Consider the following 24,412-nt stretch of genomic DNA (forward strand, 5'->3'; position numbering starts at 1 on the left):
AGAAAGTTATAGTTTAAGGGATCTAACTGATGACTCCCCTCTTTTAACTTTCAGTGTGGTTGTGTTATTTATGATAATACAGTTAGGTTCATTTGTTACTGTTTATGTTCTATTTTGGGTACACAGCATTGTGGTTGATTTTAATTATTTGCCATGTCCTGAAAGTCATAAGCTGTACACACCCCCTGCCCGACTCCCATTCCTACTTAGTTCCTAGTCCTGCATTCTTTATACCTGGTTCATGTCCATTCCCCATAAGAAACCATTCTCCTTAGTTTCTGGTTTATTTATCCTGTCTTTATCCTATCCTTTTCCACAAATGAGCAGATATGTATCTCTGCCTCTGTCTCTATCTCTATATCTATATTCCTTTCTTTTCTATATGAAGGGTCCACGCTATAGATATCCTTTGGCACTTTGCTGTTTTTCACTTAACAATATATCCTGGGAATCTATGTATAGGTCATTCTCATTCTTAATTGCAACTTCAGAGTTCTTCATTGTATGGATGTACCATACTTTTCTCAACCATTCTCCTATGCGTGGGCATTTAGATTGTTTCTAATATTTTATAATTACAAAAAATATTCCTAACGATCTGATTCCAGTTACAATGTGTGGTTCCCCCCCCACACCAAGCAGTTCTCTGACACCAGCTGGGTGTCCTACAATTCAACTCAATTCTGACACTATCTATCTGGAGATAGGTAGACCGTCCCTCTGCCCCCCCTTGCTAATCTCAAGTCCAGGTTGTTACCTGTGCTTCTGAAGACCCAGCTATAGATCAGAGGTTCCAGTGACCCCCTCTTTTTGTTTGCTAGAGTGGCTTTCAGAACTCAGAGAGACATTTTACCTAGTAGATTACTGGTTTGTTATAAAAGGATAACCAGATGGAAGAGGTGCATAGGGCAAGATGCCTAGAGAAGGGCACCGAGTTTCCATGCCTCTGAGCTGGCCACTCTCCCGGAATCTCCATGTGTTCACCAATCCAGAAGCTCTCAGAACCCTGTCCTTTGGTTTTTTTTTATTACATAGCCATGGTTGGTTATATCATTGGCCATTGGTGATTGATTCAACCTACAGTTCTTTTTCCCTTCCTGTTGGTTCGGGAAGTAAGACTGAAAGTTCCAACCTTCTAATCACATGGTTCTCTCACTCCTGCATCCCACCCTATGCAGAAGCTCAGTCACTGAGAATGGAGGGGCTCTCTGCCCTTCGTGCACAGTTCTGAATCCTCCACACAGAGCACTGAGTGCATTGTGGGTGAACCACTAATAGTTGCTAAATATGTTAGTGTACTTTCTCTTGCCATCCGTTGACATGTTAATAGCTTTCTTAGTATTTATGAAAGACAGCATTTAGATCCTGTACAGTTGGCACATTCTTCAGTGGGAATCCTGGGGACTAAATGACTTATTTAAATGCAGGTGGCGGCTGTACTCTGCCCCCGCATGCTCGGCATTGCTAACCTTTCATCTTGCATTGTTATGTACACACTTCCAGCTGCTCTGCATTCTTAGTGGAAATTTTACATTCCACTGCCTAGATTGGTTTGGTAACCAGAATCCCATTTGGGAAGACAAACCAAACAAAAATGACAATGGTGTAATAGAAAGCAAGTTGTAGTAAGTGAAGAAGAATATTAAAGAAAAGACAAACAATCCAAAAAATTTTTTTCTTTTCAATGCTTTGTTAGTAGTGGTTTCCGTAAATTACTCCTCAGAGTTCTCTTGGGTTAATTGGTTATTTTTTAACTTTATGAGGGTCATGGTATTCTCTTCAGCATAGCATTAGGGAAACCCATGCAGACTTACGAATGCCTTAAAAATGACTCAAGTCCTGTTTAGTTTTGCTATAAGGTAGAGTGTCCATTGCAAATAATTATTTTAGAATAAAGTTAATAAATGTGAGGTTTAACATTATATATTCAGAATGCTTGGGATTATCTGATCTTTTGAAATATTCCACAAAGTGCAAGAGAGAGAAAATTAAACCAGAAAGCCAATAGTTTAAAAATTTGTGGTATGCTGGGAAATTGATTTGATGGTTCAAAATTTGATGAAAATTAGTGGGCATTTTGTTTTTTTTTTGGTTTGTTTTTTGTTTTTTTTGGTTTTTTTTTTATTAATTTATTTGTTTTTGGCTGCATTGGGTCTTTGTTGCTGCGCACTGGCTTTCTCTAGTTGCGCGAGCGGGGGCTACTCTTCATTGCGGTGCATGGGCTTCTCCTTGCGGTGGCTTCTCTTGTTGCAGAGCACGGGCTATAGGCGCGCGGGCTTCAGTAGTTGCAGTGCGTGGGCTCAGTAGTTGTGGCTCGCAGGCTCTAGAGCACAGGCTCAGTAGTTGTGGTGCACGGGCCTAGTTGCCCCGCGGCATGTGGGATCTTCCCGGACCAGGGCTCAAACCCGTGTCCCCTGCGTTGCAAGCGGATTCTTAACCACTGCGCCACCAGGGAAGTCCGGCATTTTGTTTTTTAAGACAAAAAGATTTAGCAGTATGGACACATTTAAATATATGCTTACACTTAAGAATTTTTCAAGGAAGGTATTACTAATGATGGGTATATTATCTTTTGGGTTACTTTTTTAAAAGTTAAAAAATATTTTTTTTAGACATTATGTTTTAAAGCCGTTTTAGGTTCACAGAAAAATTGAGGGGAAGGTACAGAGATCTCCCATATAGCCCTTGCCCCCAGACATGCATAGTCTTACAAGAGCGGTAAATTTGTTACAGTTAATGAACCTACACTGACACATCCTAATCACCCACAGTCCATAGTTTACATTAGGGTTCACTTGTGGTGTTACATATTCTATGGGTTTAGACAAATGTATAATGACATGTAACTTTTGGGTCACTTTTAAGCTAAAAAGAAATCTTTTACCTTGCTGTTTTGAATAGCCATGTCATTTTGTGAATTTGTTTTGACTTGTTTTCCTGCTTCAATGAAGGGGGAGACATTCATTTAGAGAACAGTTCAAAAGCCAAATATGCAAACTGATGCTAAGATATCCATTATTGTCAGAAAAATGACCCTCTGAATAAGAGATGATAATTCACACCTGATAGATGAATCCTAACCCTTCCTTTGGGTATCAGCCCCTGGACTGGGTACAACAGGACAGGGACCTGTAGAGGACCCAGGTAGAGATGAGTGGTTGCATCAGCTCATAGAAACTAACTGGACCCTTCTGGGAATGTTCTAAACAGCGGGTTCATTATAATTATAGACATCTCCTATAACTAGGTTGTCGCTGAAGTTAGAGTGGTTGGAATTTTTTATTATTATATAACAATGCTGATGAAAATATTTCAGTGGCTGGGCTGATTTTGCCACCATGCCCTTCTGGAATTTCTAAAATTTCAGGGGGTTAACAGATTTCAATTTTCATTCCATTGGAGTTCCATAAATTATACTGATATGATCATGTAAAGAATAGTGGGCAGGTAGCAGTGAAGGGGAGAGAAACTTGGGTGGTCTTGAGAAGATACTGGAACCACTGAATAAGGGTGGTCTAGATATGCCAATATATATAAATGTTTACAGATATTCAGTTGTATATAATTCAAGAAAGCTCTTATTTAAATGGGTACACATATGTGTCTACTATTTCTGTTAGTGGCCAATTTCTGTCTTGGGCAACATTAGCAGTAGGAATGAACCCTGCACTGGGAATCAGAAGTGGACCCATATGACTGCTTCTTTGCTTACTGTGTGACCTTGAGGGGTGGAGAGGCTCATCTTTTCCTTTCTATACAACTGGAATAATACTAACCTCATAATGTTATTTTGAGGAATAAACATCACTATAAGTGTGAAAGCATTTTATAAATTCTGTTGTGTTTTACAATTGTAAACTTATTTGAAAATAACTAACATAAAGGTATTACAAAAAGTCAAGGTAACATGTGGAAAGTGTTTGATACAATTCTGGGCATGGTATGTGCTCAAAAAAATTGGTCCCAATTTTGTTTAATTAAAGTATTTACTGAAGATGTATACACACACACACACACATACACACACAATGGAATATTACTCAGCCATAAAAAAAGAATGAAATAATGCCATTTGCAGCAACATGGATGGACCTAGAGATTATCATATTAAGTGGTTATCATATTAAGTCAGACAGAGGAAGATGAATATCATATGATATCACTTATATGTGAAATCTTAAAAAAAAATGATACAAATGAACATATTTACAAAACAGAAATAGACTCACAGACATAGAAAACAAACTTATGGTTACCAAAGAGGAGAGGAGGGTAAACAAATTAGGAGTTTGGGATTAACATACACACACTACTATATATCAAATAGATAAACAACAAGGACCTACTGTATAGAACAAGGAGCTATACTCAATATTTTATAATAACCTGTAATGGAAAGGAATCTGAAAAAGTTATCTATCTATCTATCTATCTATCGATCGATCTATGAATCACTTTGCTGTACACTTGAAACTAACACAGCATTGTAAATTAACTATACTTCAATTAAAAAAAGTATTTACTGAGTGAATTCTATGTCCAAAGCGCCATGAATGGATCTTTGAGTTATAGATGAGGCTCATTACTAAAAAAAATAAGAGAGATGCAGTCCATGAAAATATTGATAACATAAGGGGAATATGTTATACCTATGAAAAATGTTGTATGGAGATTCAGACAAAATGATATGGATTTTCTGAGGAGAGAATTATATCCAGATGAGTGAAGGGTAGGTGGTAGAATAGTGAGAAATGAGGTTAGAGTGTGAAAAGATGGGGCCAGCTCAGATGTGATCTCAAATACCCAAGTCCAGGACATGTGGACTTCATCTGAAGGCAGTGAAGGAAAATAGAGTTGAAGGCTCTTTGTGTAGGTTGGGCTATATTTTGCAAATAAATAGCTTCAGTATGTTTTTTTCCCTAAATGCCTAAGTCTATCATATGGACAGTTACAAAAACGTGATTTTTAAAAAAAATTTATTTATTTTGTTTATTTATTTTTGGCTGCATTGGGTCTTCATTGCTGCGCACGGGCTTTCTCTAGTTACGGTGAGCAGGGGGCTACTCTTCGCTGTGGTGTGCGGGTTTCTCATTGAGGTGGCTTCTCTTGTTGTGGAGCACGGGCTCTAGGCGCCCGGGCTTCATTCGTTGTGGCTCGCGGGCTCAGTAGTTGTGACGCATGGGCTTAGTTGCTCCGCGGCATGTGGGATCTTCCCAGACCAGGGCTCAAACCCACGTCCCCTGCATTGGCAGGCGGATTCTTAACCACTGCGCCACCAGGGAAGCCCATGTGATTTTTTTTTAAAAAGCAATTTAAAATTGAATTTTAAAATTGTATCAGGAGTTTTTACAAGAGATCAGCGGTCATTAGATTTTCATGATGGTGTCGTTTAATGGCATCATTTCCTCAGGTCCTTAGACCGACTTTGGTTTACTTGGCCTAGGGTTTCAAGAGGTGGTGAGTGCTGAGATTTGAGGCAGGTGGATCTGAAGCATTCAGCCTAGCGGCCCCAGGGAATGGTATTGCCACTTCATTAATTAGTTCGTGGAGCATCCCTTTGGGCTTGTTTAGCAGGATTATCCCTATTTTTACAGAGCAAGAAAATGAGGTGTGAGGTGTTGAATTGGCAATCTGTCCTGGAGTTCAGAATTTCAGACCTTTAGTCAGTTCCTCAGTTTGTAGATCTTGTTCTTATTAATCCAAATATGTATGTTCACAACAATTTTAGTTTCATTGAGTTTATTTTTTTAAATAAAAATTCATATTTTTAAGTCATGCAGGTTTTAACTTGAATTTGACCCAGCTGTGATATTGTCCAAGTGTCATATGGAATTTGTGAGCTTGAGTTAAATTATATACTTAGACTTGTCAAATTCACATAACTTTTTTTTCTGTTTGTTGTTGGGTTTTGTTTGTTTGTTTTTGGTATAGCCATCTGTGACATAAACACAATCTAAACGAGATACCAGAGGCAGAGTGATATATTGAAAGGTACATGTGATTTATATTCAAAGACCTGGCTCATCCCATTCTAGCAGAGTGAACATGCTTAAGTCACTTTTGCCATCTTTGACTTTGAAATATTTCCAAGGAAAATGTTAGCCAAATATTTAATCTATCTATCCATCCATCCAGCTATCTAATTTCTACTCAGGGAGTGACTCCTCTCTGATTCACCAGGCTAACCTACTTCTCAATAGCCAAATAAACTGGGTTTTCCAAGACAACCTTGAACCCAGTTCAGAATCAAGGTAAGAGGTCAGCTATAAACATGTTCTGCTTTTGCCTGGTGGTGGTTCCCTCACTAACTGACAAAGCCAACCAGGAGTATGATCTCTGCTGAGTCCAAAACGAATGTCCGAGTTTTGCATTGATGCCTTTTCAGTTGATTTGGTTCCATAGTCACAGATTACACCTAACACTGGTCAGGATGCCCACCAGCAAGACATTCCTGGTACACAGGGGTCTCAGTGGGAGTACTTCATACTCAGTCCTTTGGGGTCCATCCCTTCATAACCAGGTGTGTTGATACTTAACATTATTCTCATATTTCAAACATTATTTATTTTCAAAGGGCAAGGGAAAGTGTACAGGCTAATAAGAAAATGTTCGTGTTTTAAAAATATATTCTAATTGATTATTATGTTTCCCATATCTAAGCCACAGTGTCTCTAGATTAGCACCAAGTGACCAACACTTAATCTCTGATAAGGGCTTTGGGAAAGCTCCCCTTATATGTAGTTGATTTGCTTAATTCTTTTGTGATTTAAGTTATTATTTAAAATGCCAATTAGAAAAATGCATTTTTAATGAAAAATGGTATTTTTTCCCCTCAAAAGTCCTAATTGTTTTATACAATGGTCTTACATTTTTTTTTCAATTCAAACATATTACTTGGATTATTTTTTCAAATTCTTTTATCAGTATATCTGGAAACAGACTGATTTAGTTATTTTAACTAAAATGACTCAAAGAAATATATATTTAAGATTAATCTTCAGCTGGTTAATCATGAACATTTGGAGAGTATTTTTGTCATACTGAATGAGGAAAACAACTTATTCAAGACAGATGGTTTAATTTAATTCAAGCAACAACTTACTCAGAATAAAGTTATATAATTATTTTAAAAATCATCTATTTGTGAATTTCTGTATATAATAACTATAGACATGTATGCGCTAAAGAAAAATAGCATATATCAGGCAGCCCAACAGGAGTTTCCAAGTTATTTGTTTATCTAATGTATTCACCTTCATCTTTTTTTTTTTTTTAAGGATTTTCTTTTTAATTAATTAATTTATTTATTTTTGTCTGTATTGGGTCTTCGGTTCGTGCGAGGGCTTTCTCCAGTTGCGGCAAGCGGGGGCCACTCTTCATCGCGGTGCGGGGACCGCTCTTCATCGCGGTGCGCGGGCCTTTCTCCATCGCGGCCCCTCCTGTTGCGGGGCACAGGCTCCAGACGCGCAGGCTCAGCAATTGTGGCTCACGGGCCCAGCTGCTCCGTGGCATGTGGGATCTTCCCAGACCAGGGCTCGAACCCGTGTCCCCTGCATTAGCAGGCAGATTCTCAACCACTGCGCCACCAGGGAAGCCCCACCTTCATCTTTAATTGAACAGTCTAACAGGGTATTAAGCAATCAAGGTTGGAAGGAAAGACATTTGAAAAAATAACAATTGGTATGACATATGTGCTCAGTACATTACTAGTTAATATTGAGGGTAACTAACTACAAAGTAACAGTAGGGACAATAAATTAAAAACCAGGTAAGTAAAATGTACAGTATGTTAGATGATGGTAAGTGCTATTAAAAAAACCAAAAAGGCAGGGAAGGGCAATAGAGAACCAGGGATGTGGCAGAAGCTTTAAGTTCAGTGGCCAGGGAGTCAGTATTAAGAGGTGGGGAGGATTTCACGAGGCAGATACTATCGGCATAGACGCAGAATCAGAAAGGCCTGTCCTTCACACAGGCAAAGACTCATTCGCAGTTAAACAAGCTAAGCCTTAAGAGGAAGCAAATCTGCTGGGAGAGGGATTTGTAGTCATCCAAGGTGCTGTAAACTACAACCCTGGCCACAGAACTTTATTCCTTGTAAATCAAATCTATTTTCTTATGCTATAATATGAACTAAATAAATCAAGGGACCCTTGGGATCAATCAAGAGTAAGCTTGCGAAGAACCTAGTGGCAAGACGGGAATAAAGACACAGACCTACTAGAGAATGGACTTGAGGATATGGGGAGGGGGTGGCGTGAGATGTGACAGGGTAAGAGAGTGTCATGGACTTATATACACTACCAAATGTAAAATAGATAACTAGTGGGAAGCAGCCGCATAGCACAGGGAGATCAGCTCGGTGCTTTGTGACCACCTAGAGGGGTGGGATGGGGAGGGTGGGAGGGAGGGAGATGCAAAAGGGAAGAGAAATGGGAACATATTGTATATGTATAACTGATTCACTTTGTTATAAAGCAGAAACTAACACACCACTGTAAATCAATTATACTTCAATAAAGATGTTTAAAAAAAAAAAAAAGTAGCACAGGATTCTGATTTGTGGATTTGCTAATATTATTACTGGAGCCTAATAAATTAAAAAATATATTTACCCATTAAAAAAAAAAAAAAAGAGTAAGCTTGCAATACATTCCATTAAACTGAAAAAACTGCCTCTTCTTTATTTCAGCAAATTCTCAATTCTAATAATTTATTCTACAGAAATGCTTACATATTTATGCAAATAAATATTTACGAGGAAATCTATCGTGGCATTATTTGCAACAGCAAAATTTAGAAACAACCGACAGGATTGTCGTTGAGGGACAGGTTACATAAATTATGACACATCCTTGGTGTGGAATATACGCAGCTCTTACAAAGAACGAAGCAACCCTTACTGTGACTGCCAGTATGGAACAACCGCCATGGCAATTGTTAAAGGAAAAAAGCAAGGTGCAGAAGAATGGGTACAGCAAGTTATCCCTATGTTTAAAAATTACATGTATAAAATGTCCACGTAAGACAATATGTATATGTAGGTATAGGCTGCCTTTGAATGAATATTGCTAATTCTGGTTGCAACTTTGTGGTTGTGGGACAGGAATGGGAAAGAGTCTTCCTTTTCACTGTATGCCCCATTTTACCACTTGAATTTTGGTCAGGTGCATACATTATCTGTTAAACTTTTTTTTTTTTTTTTTTTTTAATTCACGTTCTTTTATTTATTTATTTATTTATTTATGACTGTGTTGTGTCTTTGTTTCTGTGCGAGGGCTTTCTCTAGTTGCGGCAAGTGGGGACCACTCTTCATCGCGGTGCGTGGGCCTCTCACCATCGCGGCCTCTCTTGTTGCGGAGCACAGGCTCCAGACGCGCAGGCTCAGTAATTGTGGCTCACGGGCCCAGTTGCTCCGTGGCATGTGGGATCTTCCCAGACCAGGGCTCGAACCCGTGTCCCCTGCATTGGCAGGCAGATTCTCAACCACTGCGCCACCAGGGAAGCCCTAAATTTTTTTTAAAAAAAGTCGACATCACTGCAAATATTAGCTTAGGGCCAAGAATCTCTGGGTTTAAAATGCAAAAAAAAAAATTATTGTGATTGATTAAAAATTTTTTACTCTAAATTAGAGTCTCTTTTAATTAAATTTCAATAAACATTTATTGTTCAGCTAGGGCCAAGTGTTGTTTTAGGCACTGGAGAGTCAAGAAGAATTCTACCCCTTGTTCTTCTCAAAATGGCATAATTTGATTGAAGAGAGAGTCCCATAAATTATTTAGGGTTAATATTTATCTCTAAAATAACTACCAAAGTGCAAAGCAAATAGTGGTTCACTTGTATGGACAGCCCTGCCCCTTAGTATGTGTGATTTTAGGCAAATTAATTAATTAAGCTCCAGTTTCTTCATTTGTAAAATGGGGTTAAATAGTAAGTACTTATTCAGGGCATAGTTTTGATGATTAAATGATATATAAGGCATGTAAATTGCTCAGTACAGTGCTTGTCATTAAATATAGTGAAATAAATGTTGGCTGTTTTTATTAATCAGTTCCCTTTGCTATTTTTATTAATCAGCTCCGTTTCAAATCAGGAAGGAAAAAAAAAGCCCTCAAAAGAAAAGTGGGATCATCAATACTATAGTAGCCGTAGCAGTTTGAGACAGAAAAGTAAAGAAGGATGAACAGGGAAGGACTGGTGATGACTGAGCTGGGCGTTGATTAGCAAATGGAATTTCAGCAGGTGGAGGAAGGGGGAGGGCGTTTTGGGCAGAGGGGCTTGATGAGCAAAGGCCTGGAAGAGGATTCAGGGTGTGTTTTGGGAATGGAGGAGGGTAGGCTGGTTTGATCTAAAGTCACAACTACGGGTTGGGGAGGAAGGAGTGTTGGTGGGAGATGAGGGAACCAAGGAAGCAGTGGTTGGTCATGGGGGTCCTTGTAGGCCAAGCTTAAGAGTTGGGATATATCTTTCTTTCAGTGGAAACCAGATAGCAGAAGACTGAGGAGAGGATAGGGTGGGAGGAATTAGGAAGAGGAATGATGAAGAGGAGAGAAAGGGCCAAAAAGGGTCAAGGGAGAAATTGAAGAACCAGATGGGGGTGAAGGGTCCTAGCTATTTAATGGAACAAGTAGAGGCAGCAGGGGATAAAATCAAGATGGGGGCTTAGCTTTGTAAAGGGATAAGGATCCTTCTCCTGAGACAGGCAGCAAAGGAGAAAAGTGGTGAAGATGTAGATGAAGTGGGTTATGGAGGGAAGGGAGGTTGAAAGCCTTCATGCCTGTTGGCCTTTATTTTCTTGAAGTTTGGAGGGAAATGATGTGCTGAGAGTGAGTGTGCCTGGAGTGTGATTTTAGGATTTAGGATGAAAGGTAGGGATTTGGACAGTTCACTGTGGGAAATGTAAGAAGTAGTTGATTTGGGAGGAGAACAGGGTTGGCCTATGCCAAAGCCTTGTCTCAGGCCAAGGTGCCCGAGGGGCCATGTGGTTCTCGGTACAGCAGCCTGGACCCTGGAAGCAAAAGGAGCGGGAAAGATGACCAGACCTACCCAGATGCAAGGGGTTCGGGAATGAAGGGTGGTGGTCAGTGTCTGGCTGGTGGATAGAGGAAGAAGTGAAGTCAAGAAAAGTTGATGAAGTCAGTCTCAAGAGAATAGGATGGGGTCAAGTGCCTGGTGGGGACCCAGAAACTCTAGGCAGCAGGCGGGTGAGGAGAGATGACCAAACACTATGTTGTGGCTGGAGGGGGAGGACACTTGGGAGTCCAAGATTTTATAGGATTATTTTATTTTATTATTTTATTTTTGTTTTACAGAAAGTAATTGCTTAAAATAGTTGCCTTAAAATTCTCATAATAGCTCAACAGTTTCTGTTGTTGGCACAGATAATGAGCAGTATGCGCAGGGCTTAAGTGAAATTTTTCCTGAGAGCTCTGTTAAGGCAACGTGCCATCGATAGAGGGTGAGCCCAGAGTGTTTATGTAAGTGGAGAAAAAAGCAAGGTTTTAACAAAGGCAACACAGGTCTCAGCCAGTTCCCTGGAAACCTGTAATTTTTCCTCATAGGGGGATAAAAAAAGCACTCGGTGCTTTGTATTTCATAAGCTCGCTGATTTGTATTTCTTTGCTTTTGAAGGTAAAACCAGTAATCCACAGCAGGATCAATGTGTCAGCTCGCTTTAGAAAACCGCTTCTGGAACCCTGCGCTATCTTGTAAGTTGGAGCCCTTTACATTTTGAGTTAAAATTGATGTGGTGGTTTCCTTTTGGGTTGGGATTTATTTTGTAGTTTTAAAGGCATAACTGTGTCAAACGGTTTGGCTCACTGGCTTTGCTTTTTTTCCAGCTTGATTGCAAATGGAGACCTTATAAACCCAGCTTCTCGACTCCTCATCCCTAGAAAAGCCTTGAATCAGTGGGATCATGTACTACAAATGGTCACGGAAAAAATAACTCTGAGGAGTGGGGCTGTCCACAGGTATGTCAAAGTAATCTTGCAAGTGGATGGGTTTCAGAATTGCTGAGGATATTCCCAAGAGGCTCTGGAGTCACTGGTCCCTAGATTTGAATTTCAGCTCACCAGTTAGGCTCTATATGCCTCAGTTTCTCTATCTGTAAAATGGGTATATAATTGTTCGTACCTTGTAGGGTTGTTTTAAGAAGGAGTTAATCCGCATAAAGAGCTTAGAACAGTACTTGGCACATAGTAACTTCTCAACAAATATTAACTGTTTATATTCTTTGGCACATAGAGCACATCAACAAATATTAACTATTTTTTCTTTTGATTTACAGCAAATAGGCAAGCATCAGCATTGTTTTATTTGAGAAGGACTTTTTTTTTTTTTTTTTTTTTGAGTGAGCCAGCTTTTTGACTCTTAATTAACTGTTCTTTTCTTTAGGAGATATTTATAATTATCTGATGGTCCAAATTATTTGCCTCAGGTAAAAAAATCAGATGTCAGGAGGTATTAGTGGGTTTAGGAAGGAGGCAAGTTAGAGAGGATAATTAAGTGGGGTTGCCTAAACTTGAGAAATCAAAAACATTTTTCTCAAATTCTAATATTTAATTGAAGATTAAAATCATGACTTTTAAGTTGTGAAGCCTATGAAACTATACCTTGATGGAGGCTCACTTATTTATTACCTCATAGGTGGGAGGGTTACAAATAATATAGACATGTACAGAGATTATATATAATATGTGACACACAAATATTTGAAATCCAATGAAGAGTTTTCTGGTAGTTATTCTTGAATATTATCCTCACCCAGTCTCTCTAACATACTCCACTGGTAGAGAACACTATAGACATAGAGGGTAAAATAAGCTCTCAGATGGTTGTATGTTTTTCAGTTAAATGTGGGTACAGATTAATGTATGCATATTTACATATATTAGTATATATAGTTTCACAACCATTGTGATTTAAATATAATTGTTTTAATTGAAAGTATAATACTTCACATGTGGTAAAAAATTCAAATAGGACAAAAATATAAATAAAAACTATTTTTCCCACCTCAGGTTCCCCAGTCTTTCTTTCCAGTACTTTTCTGCATCATTGCAGGATGGAAACTGGAATTCATAGAAACACAAATGGGAACACGCACACACATGAATAAATATGTAAATACACCTTGCTTTTTTCCCTGTAACAACAAATCTTGGACAGTTTTCTTATCAGCACAAATAGGTCTATCTTATTATGTTTAATGACTACAAAATATTCCATTTTATGGGTGTACCTTAATCTACTTAACAGTCTCCTCTTGATGGAAATTTCGGTCATTTTCAACCTTTTGCTATTACAGTACATGTTTTTGTATCTAAGCAGAGTTTATTAAGAGATGAAAGTGTAGAAGTTGAATTGCTGTATCAAGTGGTGAATGCTATTAAATTTTGATAGATTACTGCCAACTGTCTTCCAAAGAGTCTGTACCAATTTACCAAAAGTGCATGACAGGGCCTGTTTTTCATGCTCTCATCTATACTATAAAACTAACAAACATTTTGTCTTGGTAAAAGTAGTATTTCATTGTTTCTTGAATTTTATTTATTTAATATACTACAACAACAACATCACTGATCATTTCTTGTGTGTGAGTCATTATTCCAAGTGTTTTACATTTTTAACTTAATTAACTCAGCAACCCTATGAGGTGACTAATTCTATTAGTCTCTTTTAATAGGCATGAAACATGAGACATAGAGGGGGAAATTTACTTGCCCAAGATTATTCAGGTAATGAGTAGAAGGGCTGGAATTCAAACCTAGTAGGCAGTCTGCTCCAGAGCCTGTGCTGTTAACTACCAAGCTAGTCTGTAAATAAATGCCATACATTTATCTCCCATTATATATGAATGAACATATTCATTACATATGAATATGAATATATATCTCTCATGGCCTTTGCACATTTATTTTATTAATTTATAGGGACTCTATATATTACAGAAATTAGCCCTTTCTCATATATGAGTTTTAAATATGTTTCCATATTTAAATATGTTTATATTTCCAATTTGTATTTTTATAACTCTTTATGTTTCTTTTTGCACACAGATATGATGAATTTTGATGCAGTCAAATCTTCAATCTTTCATAATGATCATTAGGTTCTATGATTAGCTTAGGTCTTCTTCACTCTGAGATTATAAAAATATTCTCCCATGTTTTCGTCTTTCAACTTTTAAATTTCATTTAAATCTTTGATCCTTTTGGATTTCATTTTGGCATCAGGAGTAAAGGCAGATCTCAACAGTTATATGCTGATTTTTTTAAAAAAGATATATAGTTTTGTCTTTTGACACATACATAGATGTAAACCCACTCAATAAATAATATGAAGCACACAAAGATACATACACACAATTGCATGCCCAGATACACCTATTCATACATATATTGATATGAACAAATTAATACATAGAAATAAAATATATTCCTGAACAAATACAGAAATGAGAATATAGTTATATGTCCCCTGAACACCTGAATACTTGGAGAGGCTTAATTCTTACTATAATGCCAGACGTGAATGAGGTTTGGTTGCTGCTCACTTGGGACACGCCTACCCTCCCTTAACAGAACAGAACAGGGAGGGTTCCCTGTGCATCAGTATATATATCAAAAGCATCCCACACAAATTGGTTCAACTCCTTGTTTATGATTCTTGCGTTTTGTAGCAAAGTAAGAAAGCAGGTCAACAAGAGTCATATAAAAGAAGGCTAAAATCACAGGCTAGAATTTATTCAGTATCTTTTACCTACCTGTAGAGGAAACCAGTCAAATTTTGGCTGTTTCCAGAGTCACAGCTTTGCTGCCTTTTAATTTCTAGCTATAAAAGTTAACTACTGATTCAGATCTTCCTATTTTGAAGGAAAATGAAAGAAGAAGAATATCTGGATCTAGGCCAGTGGTTCTCAACCGGGGCAATTTTGCCACTAGGGGATGCTTGCGGTGTCCGGAGTCATAGGGAATAGGGGCAGCTACCACCTGCCATCTAGTAGGTAGAGGCCAAAGGTGCTGTTGACATCTTACAATTCCCAGGACAGCCTCCCCACCTCTCCTACAATTATCAGGTCCAAAATGTCAATAATGTTCAGCAACCCTGGTGTAGGTCAAGGCAGAAAATCCAGATATCTGGGTTAAGTGTTGGTATTTAGACTTTGAGGGATAGAATTACATTATAAAGAAAGACTTTAGCATCTTTATACTAACTCAGTACTAACACATTTTAGGGGGTTTGGTGGCTGTTTTTGTTTTACTTCTTGACTCCATATGATATGGCCATTTACATAATCAGTAAACAAGTAGACAGGTCAATGGCAACTATCACTGCCCTTAATTATATAATATAAGAAGTCTGAGAATCTTAAAAGTTATTATCTTAAAACCCTTCCAGTTACTAACTCTTTTGTTTATCACCTTCAAAAACATGCATTGTCTTTGTGGTGTAGTTTTCTAATAGTCTGTTTTTTCTTGTTCTTTAAACAAGTTCTGTGGACACTTTAAATCGTCTAGCAAAGTTATCACTGTTCTTTTAATAAGTAACATATTGTAGTTTGCAGCAGCAGTTTTACAGTAAAGGGAAGTTCTTGTGAAATCCCTTGATTCTGGGAAGATGAGGGAAGGCAAAAGAAAAAAGAAAGGAAGCATGAACGCTATGCAGTTCTGCATCATTAATACTAGCAATGGGTTCTTTTACCTCCTGCCCTCTCACCTCTTGTTTTCTGACCCAGTTCTGTGTGCTTGGATGTAAAATTTTGGCTGAGGGCTGCTCTTGCATGGAATGCAGTAAGTAGCTTGTCAACCTGACCAATGCATTAAGAAAATGAATTTTAAAGGTGCTCACAGAATATAAGTAGAAGAATCAAACTTCAGTGGAAGCCGAGCTTCATTTAAAGCACGACGTTCTCTACAAGTTAATTCTTTCCCTCTAAAATCTAAATAGGGCAGCAATAGGGGATCATTATGTTAGATTGTCAGGTTTCTTGGGATGAAACACTGTACAGCTAGAGAGTAACTGCATCTGCATTATAGCAATGGCATTTAGCTGAGTCTAATGACTTTGAAGCATTTATAATTCAATAATTAGCATAGTAAGGAATGAGCCAACTTAAGAACAGAGTTTTTAATTGACTCTGTGATTTTAAGCAGTTCTTGCAATGCTTGTTAAAATTTTAATCACTGGCATTCATATTTTGGCAGACTTTATACTTTAGAAGGAAAACTGGTTGAGAGTGGGGCAGAGTTGGAGAATGGGCAGTTTTACGTGGCTGTCGGCAGAGATAAGTTTAAGAAATTGCCTTACAGTGAATTACTTTTTGACAAGTCAACGATGAGAAGGTCTTACGGGTAAGTTTGCATCCTCATTCACTTCTCACATTTTAATTATCACTTGAAATAGCATTGAGTCTTATGCTGACCACTGGTCTATTTTATAGAATCTTGTTTATCAGTTAAAATGGAAAGCATGCATAAAATAAATTGATCGGTGTTTATTTTGCCGTGATTGGAGATTGAGAACTATTGCATGAAAATATAATTTTGAGGAATCCATGATAGACTATATAGTATTTTTTACCATTCACTTACGAATTTATAATAAAGACTTATTCTTGTGAAAAAGATACAGGGTGGGCAGTGAGCTTCTATACAGCATACGTTATTAGAAGTTTTAATAGCATCTTAACTGGTTAGCTAGACCGAATAACTTTTCAGTTGATGCATAGAGAAACTTCTAAAGGTGATTAAAAATGAATATTTTCTACTTTAAAAAATAAAAACAGTAAAATATAAAAATGATATAGTTCCTTTTGTACAAATAAGTAGAGTGGCTGGGTGTGTAGTTATTACGTGCAGAATTTTAAAGATTACACTTTTAACTACACATAGTGCACAGTGGACCATTTTCCTCTATGAGATGTCATATATTTGTGAAGAATGCCTTATTTCAGCCCAGTGGATGGACGCCAAGGCATGCATTTTCATGAAGAGCCCCAGCCCTGGATGCAGGGACCCTTTGGCTTGCTCATGGTGCCCTGCAATCCATCTCTGCTGCTTTTCTGTGTCCACTTTGCTAGAAAACTGACTTTTTGTAGTTGTCCTCTGCTAGGGTGGGTGATTTGTGGCAGAGATAGAGCAGAATGTCACCAATTTGTTTTCCATTAATTTGCCATCTGTGTAGCTTGATGGAGAGGCTAGCCAAGGGTTTCATAAGTAATAGATGAAATGGAATTTCAGGGGTGGTGTTTGAAGTATGCAAGCAGACTTACTGCTAACCATCCTTACCCATCCATGAAATCAAATCCTTCACAACCTTTGCTAAACAATACTGGGTTAGGCTGCTGGGCGTTGCAGTACACACTGCAGTAAGAGCTTGTACTTGATAGCAGTGAGAAAACTAGCTCATGGTGGCCTTACTCAGACAGATTAGTAAGATTTACCCTTATCTCTGTGGCCTCCTTATTTTCAGAGAGGATTAGATTTCAAGGTGGGTTGGGTTTCAAGATGGATCTTTTCCTATAATAGAAACATCTGGGAAATAACTTACTCTTAGAGCCGAAGAGAATTTTTTACTTTTTGGTGAGAATGACTGGTTTAGAAACTCCCTGAATAGACATGCCAGTGTTTTACTATTCTATGCTTCTATCAGAGGTAGACATTATAGACATGATAAAAGCTATGGAAATTTATAGTTTTAAACGCCATCTGGCAAAATCATCACTCGGCTTGGGAAATGATTTTTTGAAATGCAAATAGAAAATTTAGAGATCTGATTTAAAATGCTATGAAAAAATTTAAGACAGTACTAAATTTATTTGTAAGCATCAATTAAAATACTATACAAGAGGGACTTCCCTGGTGGTGCAGTGGTTAAGAATCCGCCTGCCAAGACAGGGGACACGGGTTCAAGCCCTCGTCCGGGAAGATCCCACATGCCTTGGAGCAACTAAGCCCGTGTACCATAACTACTGAGTCTGCACTCTAGAGCCCGCGAGCCACAATTACTGAGCCCACGTGCCACAACTACTGAACCCTGTGTGCCTAGAGCCGGTGCTCCGCAACAAGAGAAGCCACCACGAGAGGCCCGCGCACCACAACAAAGAGTAGCCCCTGCTCACTGCAACTAGAGAAAGCCCGTGCACAGCAACGAAGACCCAACACAGCCAAAAATAAATAAATAAATAATAAATAAATAAATTTATATAAAAAAATACTCTACAGGGGCTTCCCTGGTGGCGCAGTGGTTGAGAATCTGCCTGCTAATGCAGGGGACACGGGTTCGAGCCCTGGTCTGGGAAGATCCCACATGCCACGGAGCAGCTGGGCCCGTGAGCCACAGCTACTGAGCCTGCGCGTCTGGAGCCTGTGCCCCGCAACGGGAGGGGCCGCGATAGTGAAAGGCCCGCGCACCGCGATGAAGAGCGGTCCCCGCACCGCGATGAAGAGTGGCCCCCACTTGCCGTAACCAGAGAAAGCCCTCGCACGAACCGAAGACCCAACACAGCCAAATAAATAAATAAATAAATAAATAAATAAATAAAGTAGCTATAAAATTAAAAAAAAAAAATACTCTACAAAAAAAATTAAAGGTCTTTTGGAATGGAATTTGGAAATGTTATGGTGGTCTTTGTGAAATTGGGAAAGTCTATGGGACTTTTTGTGAAATACTGATGTCAGTAAGTAGTTGAGTTCCGTGTCAGGATGACAAATTGAGATGAAGATTATCTTGCCTTATATATTATTTGTGAATAATGCTCAGATTTCTAAATTGCAATTTGTTTCCGCAGTCAGAAAGCCTCTTCACTACCTCCTATTGTAGGATCCAGAAAGTCTAAAGGGAGTGTAAGTATCAGATGCTTTACTCATTAATGTTCTATATTTCTGTATGATACAGAGAGACTGTCCTTTGGGTTTCAATTAAATTCGAAGAAATGAAACTTAGCCACCTTGTGGTATATAGGCAATTATGTGAAACAACACTAGAACATTAATGTTACAACTAAGTTTCTAAAGGAGAGCTAACATTTTAAAAATATGGATTTCAAAATATCTTTTTCCTAATATACAGACCTGATAAAATTTATACCATGGTTGAAATCTAGGCAGTGGTACACAAATGAGAAGAAATGCTGTATTAGGTCACACCAGTGGTCTGCCCAGTCTTGTTTTCTGTCACTGACCAAGACTGAAAAGAAAGTTTTTTGTAACAGAATGGTAATCCTCAGTTATGTTCCTTTAAAAGATTGAGAATCATTCCAAATATTTAGCTCCTTATCAGAATCTTTTCCATCCATCATTCATTCATTTATTTGTTAATTCAGCAAATGTCTACTAAATACCCATTATATGGGAACTGTGACAAGTATTTAGTAGGTAACTTCTTAACCTATTTGTATTTTTTGTCTGTACCCCCTCATGGAGATGAATTCCATGTCATGCTGGAGTATTGCTTTGACAGGTCTTCTTGGCTGAAACTTCTCTTTCTACTCTTTTGGTTGAACTTCCTGACATGTAGTGGTCAGAATTGATCTGACATTTCCCCTTTCTGAATTAAATAAGCAAAACACTTATACTGGTGTTTTGTAAAATAAGTGGCTGCTGGGCAATGATACTGTCTCCTAATGATGATTTAGATATTTCTTCCCCTCCCCACTTTCTGTAATATCATGTGAAGTTCTTGAAAAAGAAAAATAATTTTGTGTGAAGAAATAGTGCTGATCTCAGTATAACAAGCAACAGACATACCCACTCATTCGCTGTAACTATTGTACTATTTGTGACAAAGCTCTTGTCCTCAAGAAACTTACAGTCTAATTGAAATAGAGAAAATAGTTTGAAAAGGTAACTAACAAGCTAAAGCTAAATATAAAAAATGTGCTGAGATAGCTATACAGAAGGAATGAGACAAAAGGAATCAATGTGCATTGGCCAAAGTACATGGAGGAAGTTGAATTTGAGCTGTGCCTTTGAGGTGCCTAAGATTCAGGTGAAGGTTAGTGAGAGGAAAGGGAGATAGAAAGGACAGTGTAAAGAAAGGAGCAGAGATGAGCACACGGAGAAACAGTAATTTTGGCTGATATTTAGTGAACACTTGAGGGTTCAACACCATGCCAAGGTCTTTACAGATGTGATTTATTTAACCCCAACCCCATGAGGCAGGTACTGTTGTTATTGCATTTAAAAATGAGAAAAGGAAACACAGATAGTAGAAGTAGCATCTCCAAAGGCTCCATTGAGTAAATGGAGGGGAAGGATTGAGTCTAGATGGCCTGCTTGGAGGGAGCTAATGCTTCTGACCCTAGGGGGACAATGAGTCCCTCAGGCCAACTGGAACAGAGGGCCCCTCATGATGTGGAGGCTGACATGCCTCACTTGGCAGGTGGTGGCAGTTTTAGATGACCTCGAATGTCAGAATGTAGAGTTTAGTCTTTAGCCTTGAGTTAAGGGAAGCTCATGAAGGCTTCAGAGAAGTGAGAATGTTGATCCAAGTCCAGTCTAGAAAGGACAGATCTTTTATGTGGAGAAAACCTTAACACGGTGAGAGGCCATAGATGAGGTGTCAATTACAAAGCAAGTTCCATAACCTTGGTATAAAGTGGTAAGAGGCTAGACCAGGTAGGTGGTGAGGGAGCAGCAGTAGGTGATTATTGCTCATGAAGAAACAAAGGACTTGCTAGGTGATTGGATACAGGGGATTAATGGAGCAGTTGGAGCCAAAGATAACTGCAAGTTTCTGAGCTTGGATGCCCGAGAAAATGGTGGTACTATGGCTAAGAAGAGGGCAACTATAGGAAAGAGTGACCTGCTTACTTTCCAATGCATTGAGTTGTGTCATCATGGAATCTAGTTGAAAAATGTTCAGCTAGTAGTTGTAAATGGCAGAGGCTGAGGACATCAGATGTTGATTTGCAAGTTCATCCACATGATGGTCATCGTCGAAGAGCAGAGATGTGTCATGGTGGTGTTCTTTCCTCACACCCAGCACAGCCTGGCAGGGAGCAGGGTTCTTCACGCTGTTGAGTGAGGATGGGGGAGTGGGAGGCGAGAGAGAGAGAGACAGACAGACAGACAGAGAGACAGAGAGACAGAGCAGTGAGAACCACAGAGGACCCAAAACTTCATGCGTGTGGAGAGCAAGGGGAGAGAGAGAATTCTAGTAACTGAAAAATATATTTTAGCCACTATAAAGCTAAATAAAAACCAGGAACTTAGGGTTTGGAAATTTTGTCCTCTTGCTCTTCTTCGGGACTTTGGAGTGGAATCTCTTCCACGTACCATGCACATATGAGCTCATTAACTCTCACAGTACAGCTGGAAAGGTGATGGTTAAACAGAGACCAAGTGTAGGTGAATAACTGACCTAGGTCATAGGGAAAGTTCATGTCAGAACCAAGATCAGGACTCAGCTCCTTACATTCACAATTACTGAACTTCGGGATTAGGTGCTTACTCTTCTGAAATTTAGAATGTCTGATTTTTTAAAAAAAATGTGTAATGTGTTTCCCGTTTTAAAATTCATACACAGGAGGCACATACATGCCTCTTTCTTGCTCACTTGTTTGGAAGATCTGTGCTGTGAATACTGGGTCGTCTAATGATGATTGGTGAAGTCTTCTGTGTGTCTGGCATGGAACTAAGCACCAGGGAGATGGTATTGAGCAAAAAGACACAACACTCTCTCTTAGCCCTGGCCTACTCAGGGAGACAAGGGTTACGTAGGCGATGCCACAAAGCAATATATAATTACAAAGTGTGACTAAAATGAAGGAAAAGTATAGAACAATACGCAAGAAGATAAAAGGAGAACTTAGGTATGTGTGTCAGGAAAAGACCTCTTTGAGGAAGTGGCCTTTGAAGACTCCAAGTTATATTTTGAGATGAATTTCCATCTCATACACAGCAACGACTCAAAATTATATTGCCATACTATGACTTAGAAAAATACATTGACAGCAGAGTCTACCTCTCTTTCCACAATGCTCCCTAAGCATTCTATAGATTCATCCATCCATTCATCTGCTCATCTAGCCATCCATCCAACGTGTGTTTAGTGAGCACTTACTGAGTGCCAGGAATTGCTCCAAGCAACTGGCATAGATTAATGAACAGACAGACAAGGTTTCAGACCTCAAGGAACTTTTGTTCTAGTGCCTGTATCTGTGTGGGAGTAGGGAGGGTGGAAGAATGGGGGTAGACAGACTATCAATCTCTAAACAAATATAGGGACTTCCCTGGTGGTCCAGTGGTAAAGAATCCGCCTTCCAATGCAGGGGACGTGGGTTCGATCCCTGATCAGGGAACTAGGATCCCGCATGCCGCGGGGCAACCAAGCTGGCGCACCACAACTACTGAGCTCGCGCGCCTCAACTAGAGCTCGTGTGCCACAAACTACGTGCCCTGGGGCCCGGGCACCACAACTAGAGAAGAGAAAACCCGCATGCCACAACTAGAGAGAAGCCTGCAGGCCGCAACAAAGAACCCACGCGCCGCAACAAAAGATCCCATGTGCCTCAACGAAGATCCTGTGAGCTGCAACTAAGACCCGACACAGCCAAAAATAAATAAAATAAATAAATAATAAACAAATATATAAACAATTTCAGATGGTGATAAGTACTATGAGGACAATAAAATGTGGGCACTAATTAGGACACTAATTGATACAAGATTCTCTGAGCTTGGGACCTTAATGATATAGAGGAGCCAGTCATACGAGGTGGGCGTAGGAGAAACAGTCACAAGGGCCCTTGGTAAAGAGCTTGGCGTAAAGGAGTGGGGCAGAAAGAAGGCTGGAGTGGTCTGCGATTAAATTGGAGGGGCGGGCAGGGCCCAATCGTGTAGGCCATGCGTGGAGTTTGGATTTTATCCCTTACCAGGACACTGTTTGAGGGATACAAGTAGAGAGTGGTATCATTTGATTTGCAGTTTTAAGGGATCATTCTGGCTGTGTTGTCTGCAGAGAAGGGGGGCGGGGCAAGAACAGAAGCAGGAGGCAGTGGGACGGCTGGCGTCCAGGTGAGTGATGCAGGTGACTTGGACAGGAAGCAGCAGGGCAGATGGACATCTCTCCTACTTCTTCTTGGAGCATATTGTAACTGCTGTCACTGATTGACCCGTTCATCCAATAGCCGTTTATTGAGTTCATATTATGTCCCGAGCACTGTTTTAGCGCTTGTGGGGAAGGGGAGGCAGAGATTCCAGAGAAAACTGTAAATGTATGAAGCTTCCATTCTGGAGGAGGAAAAAGACAAACAAATACACGTGTGATATTAATCAGGGATAAGCTTGAAGAGAAATGCGTGAGGATATGGAAAGAGAAAGTGAGAGAGGGTGCAGTATCCTTTGGGTGGCCAGGGTGGGCCTCCTCTAGGAGGTTATATTCAGTGAGGGGAGTAACCCGCTGGGCACACAGTAGGTTCTCAGGAAACCCGTCTAGTGGATGTGTGAGTGAGTGCTGTGAGCCGCGCAGAGAGAATATTCTATGTCAGGCGTTCCAAAAGCACAAACTTGTTTTTTTTTTTTTTTAATTTTTATTTATTTATTTATTTATTTATGGCTGTGTTGGGTCTTCGTTTCTGTGCGAGGGCTTTCTCCAGTTGCAGCGAGCGGGGGCCACTCTTCATCGCGGTGCACGGGCCTCTCACTATCGCGGCCTCTCTTGTTGTGGAGCACAGGCTCCAGACGCGCAGGCTCAGCAGTTGTGGCTCACAGGCCTAGTCACTCCGTGGCATGTGGGATCTTCCCAGACCAGGGCTCGAACCCGTGTCCCCTGCATTGGCAGGCAGATTCTCAACCACTGTGCCACCAGGGAAGCCCCAGAAACTTGTTTTTTAAGAGAAGGATCAGTTTGCTCCTTTCCTTTAATTAATTGGTTCCCTGGAGAATGCACGTGTTTTTAAGATCGTTAACCGCTTGGCACTGAGTGGGGCTGTGAGTGAATGGGACTATGGGCAAGCAGGCTTCAGACTTTTGGAACTACTGTCCAATCAAAGGGAAGGCATCCCCGAACTCGTGATGCAAATCAAAGGGGACACAGAACTGGATTTTTAGGAAATCATTTCTCCACACCGCCTTCTAGGAATGGCTGTATTGCAGCATGAAGGAGAGTGTGGGTGGGGGCCTGATAGAACTTCAAAAAAAAAGAGAGAGAGATAGAGAAAGCTGCCATAGTCTGCATAGAGGACCCTGCTGTGCAGGGGTGACGTGTCCGTGAGGCCCCACCCTTGTGGTAGGGAGTGTGGGTAACGGGGGCTGGGGGTTCTGGGGGTCCACCAGACCCTTTCAAAACAGCCAGGGAATGCCAGAAGTTACCCCTGTTCAGACTGGGGAGTCACAGAAATGAGCACCTTGAGAATAATTTTACCTTGTGATTCTAGCCTTGAAAACAAAAGGAAGATATAAGTGAATCC

The 24,412-nt window shown here is 39.7% G+C and overlaps 1 protein-coding gene across 1 annotated transcript in view; it reads left to right on the forward strand.

The window, feature by feature from the left end:
- Positions 1-24,412, forward strand: part of DCDC2 (doublecortin domain containing 2) — a 163,396-nt gene that overhangs the window by 37,665 nt on the left and 101,319 nt on the right. The window contains exons 3-6 of the mRNA XM_007197140.3: positions 11,629-11,705; positions 11,838-11,969; positions 16,206-16,352; positions 18,791-18,845. Coding sequence (XP_007197202.2) covers positions 11,629-11,705; positions 11,838-11,969; positions 16,206-16,352; positions 18,791-18,845 — 411 coding nt within the window. The remainder of the gene's footprint in view (positions 1-11,628; positions 11,706-11,837; positions 11,970-16,205; positions 16,353-18,790; positions 18,846-24,412) is intronic.

Source organism: Balaenoptera acutorostrata, chromosome 10, assembly GCF_949987535.1.
Source record: "Balaenoptera acutorostrata chromosome 10, mBalAcu1.1, whole genome shotgun sequence".
NCBI classification, from domain to species: Eukaryota; Metazoa; Chordata; class Mammalia; order Artiodactyla; family Balaenopteridae; genus Balaenoptera; species Balaenoptera acutorostrata.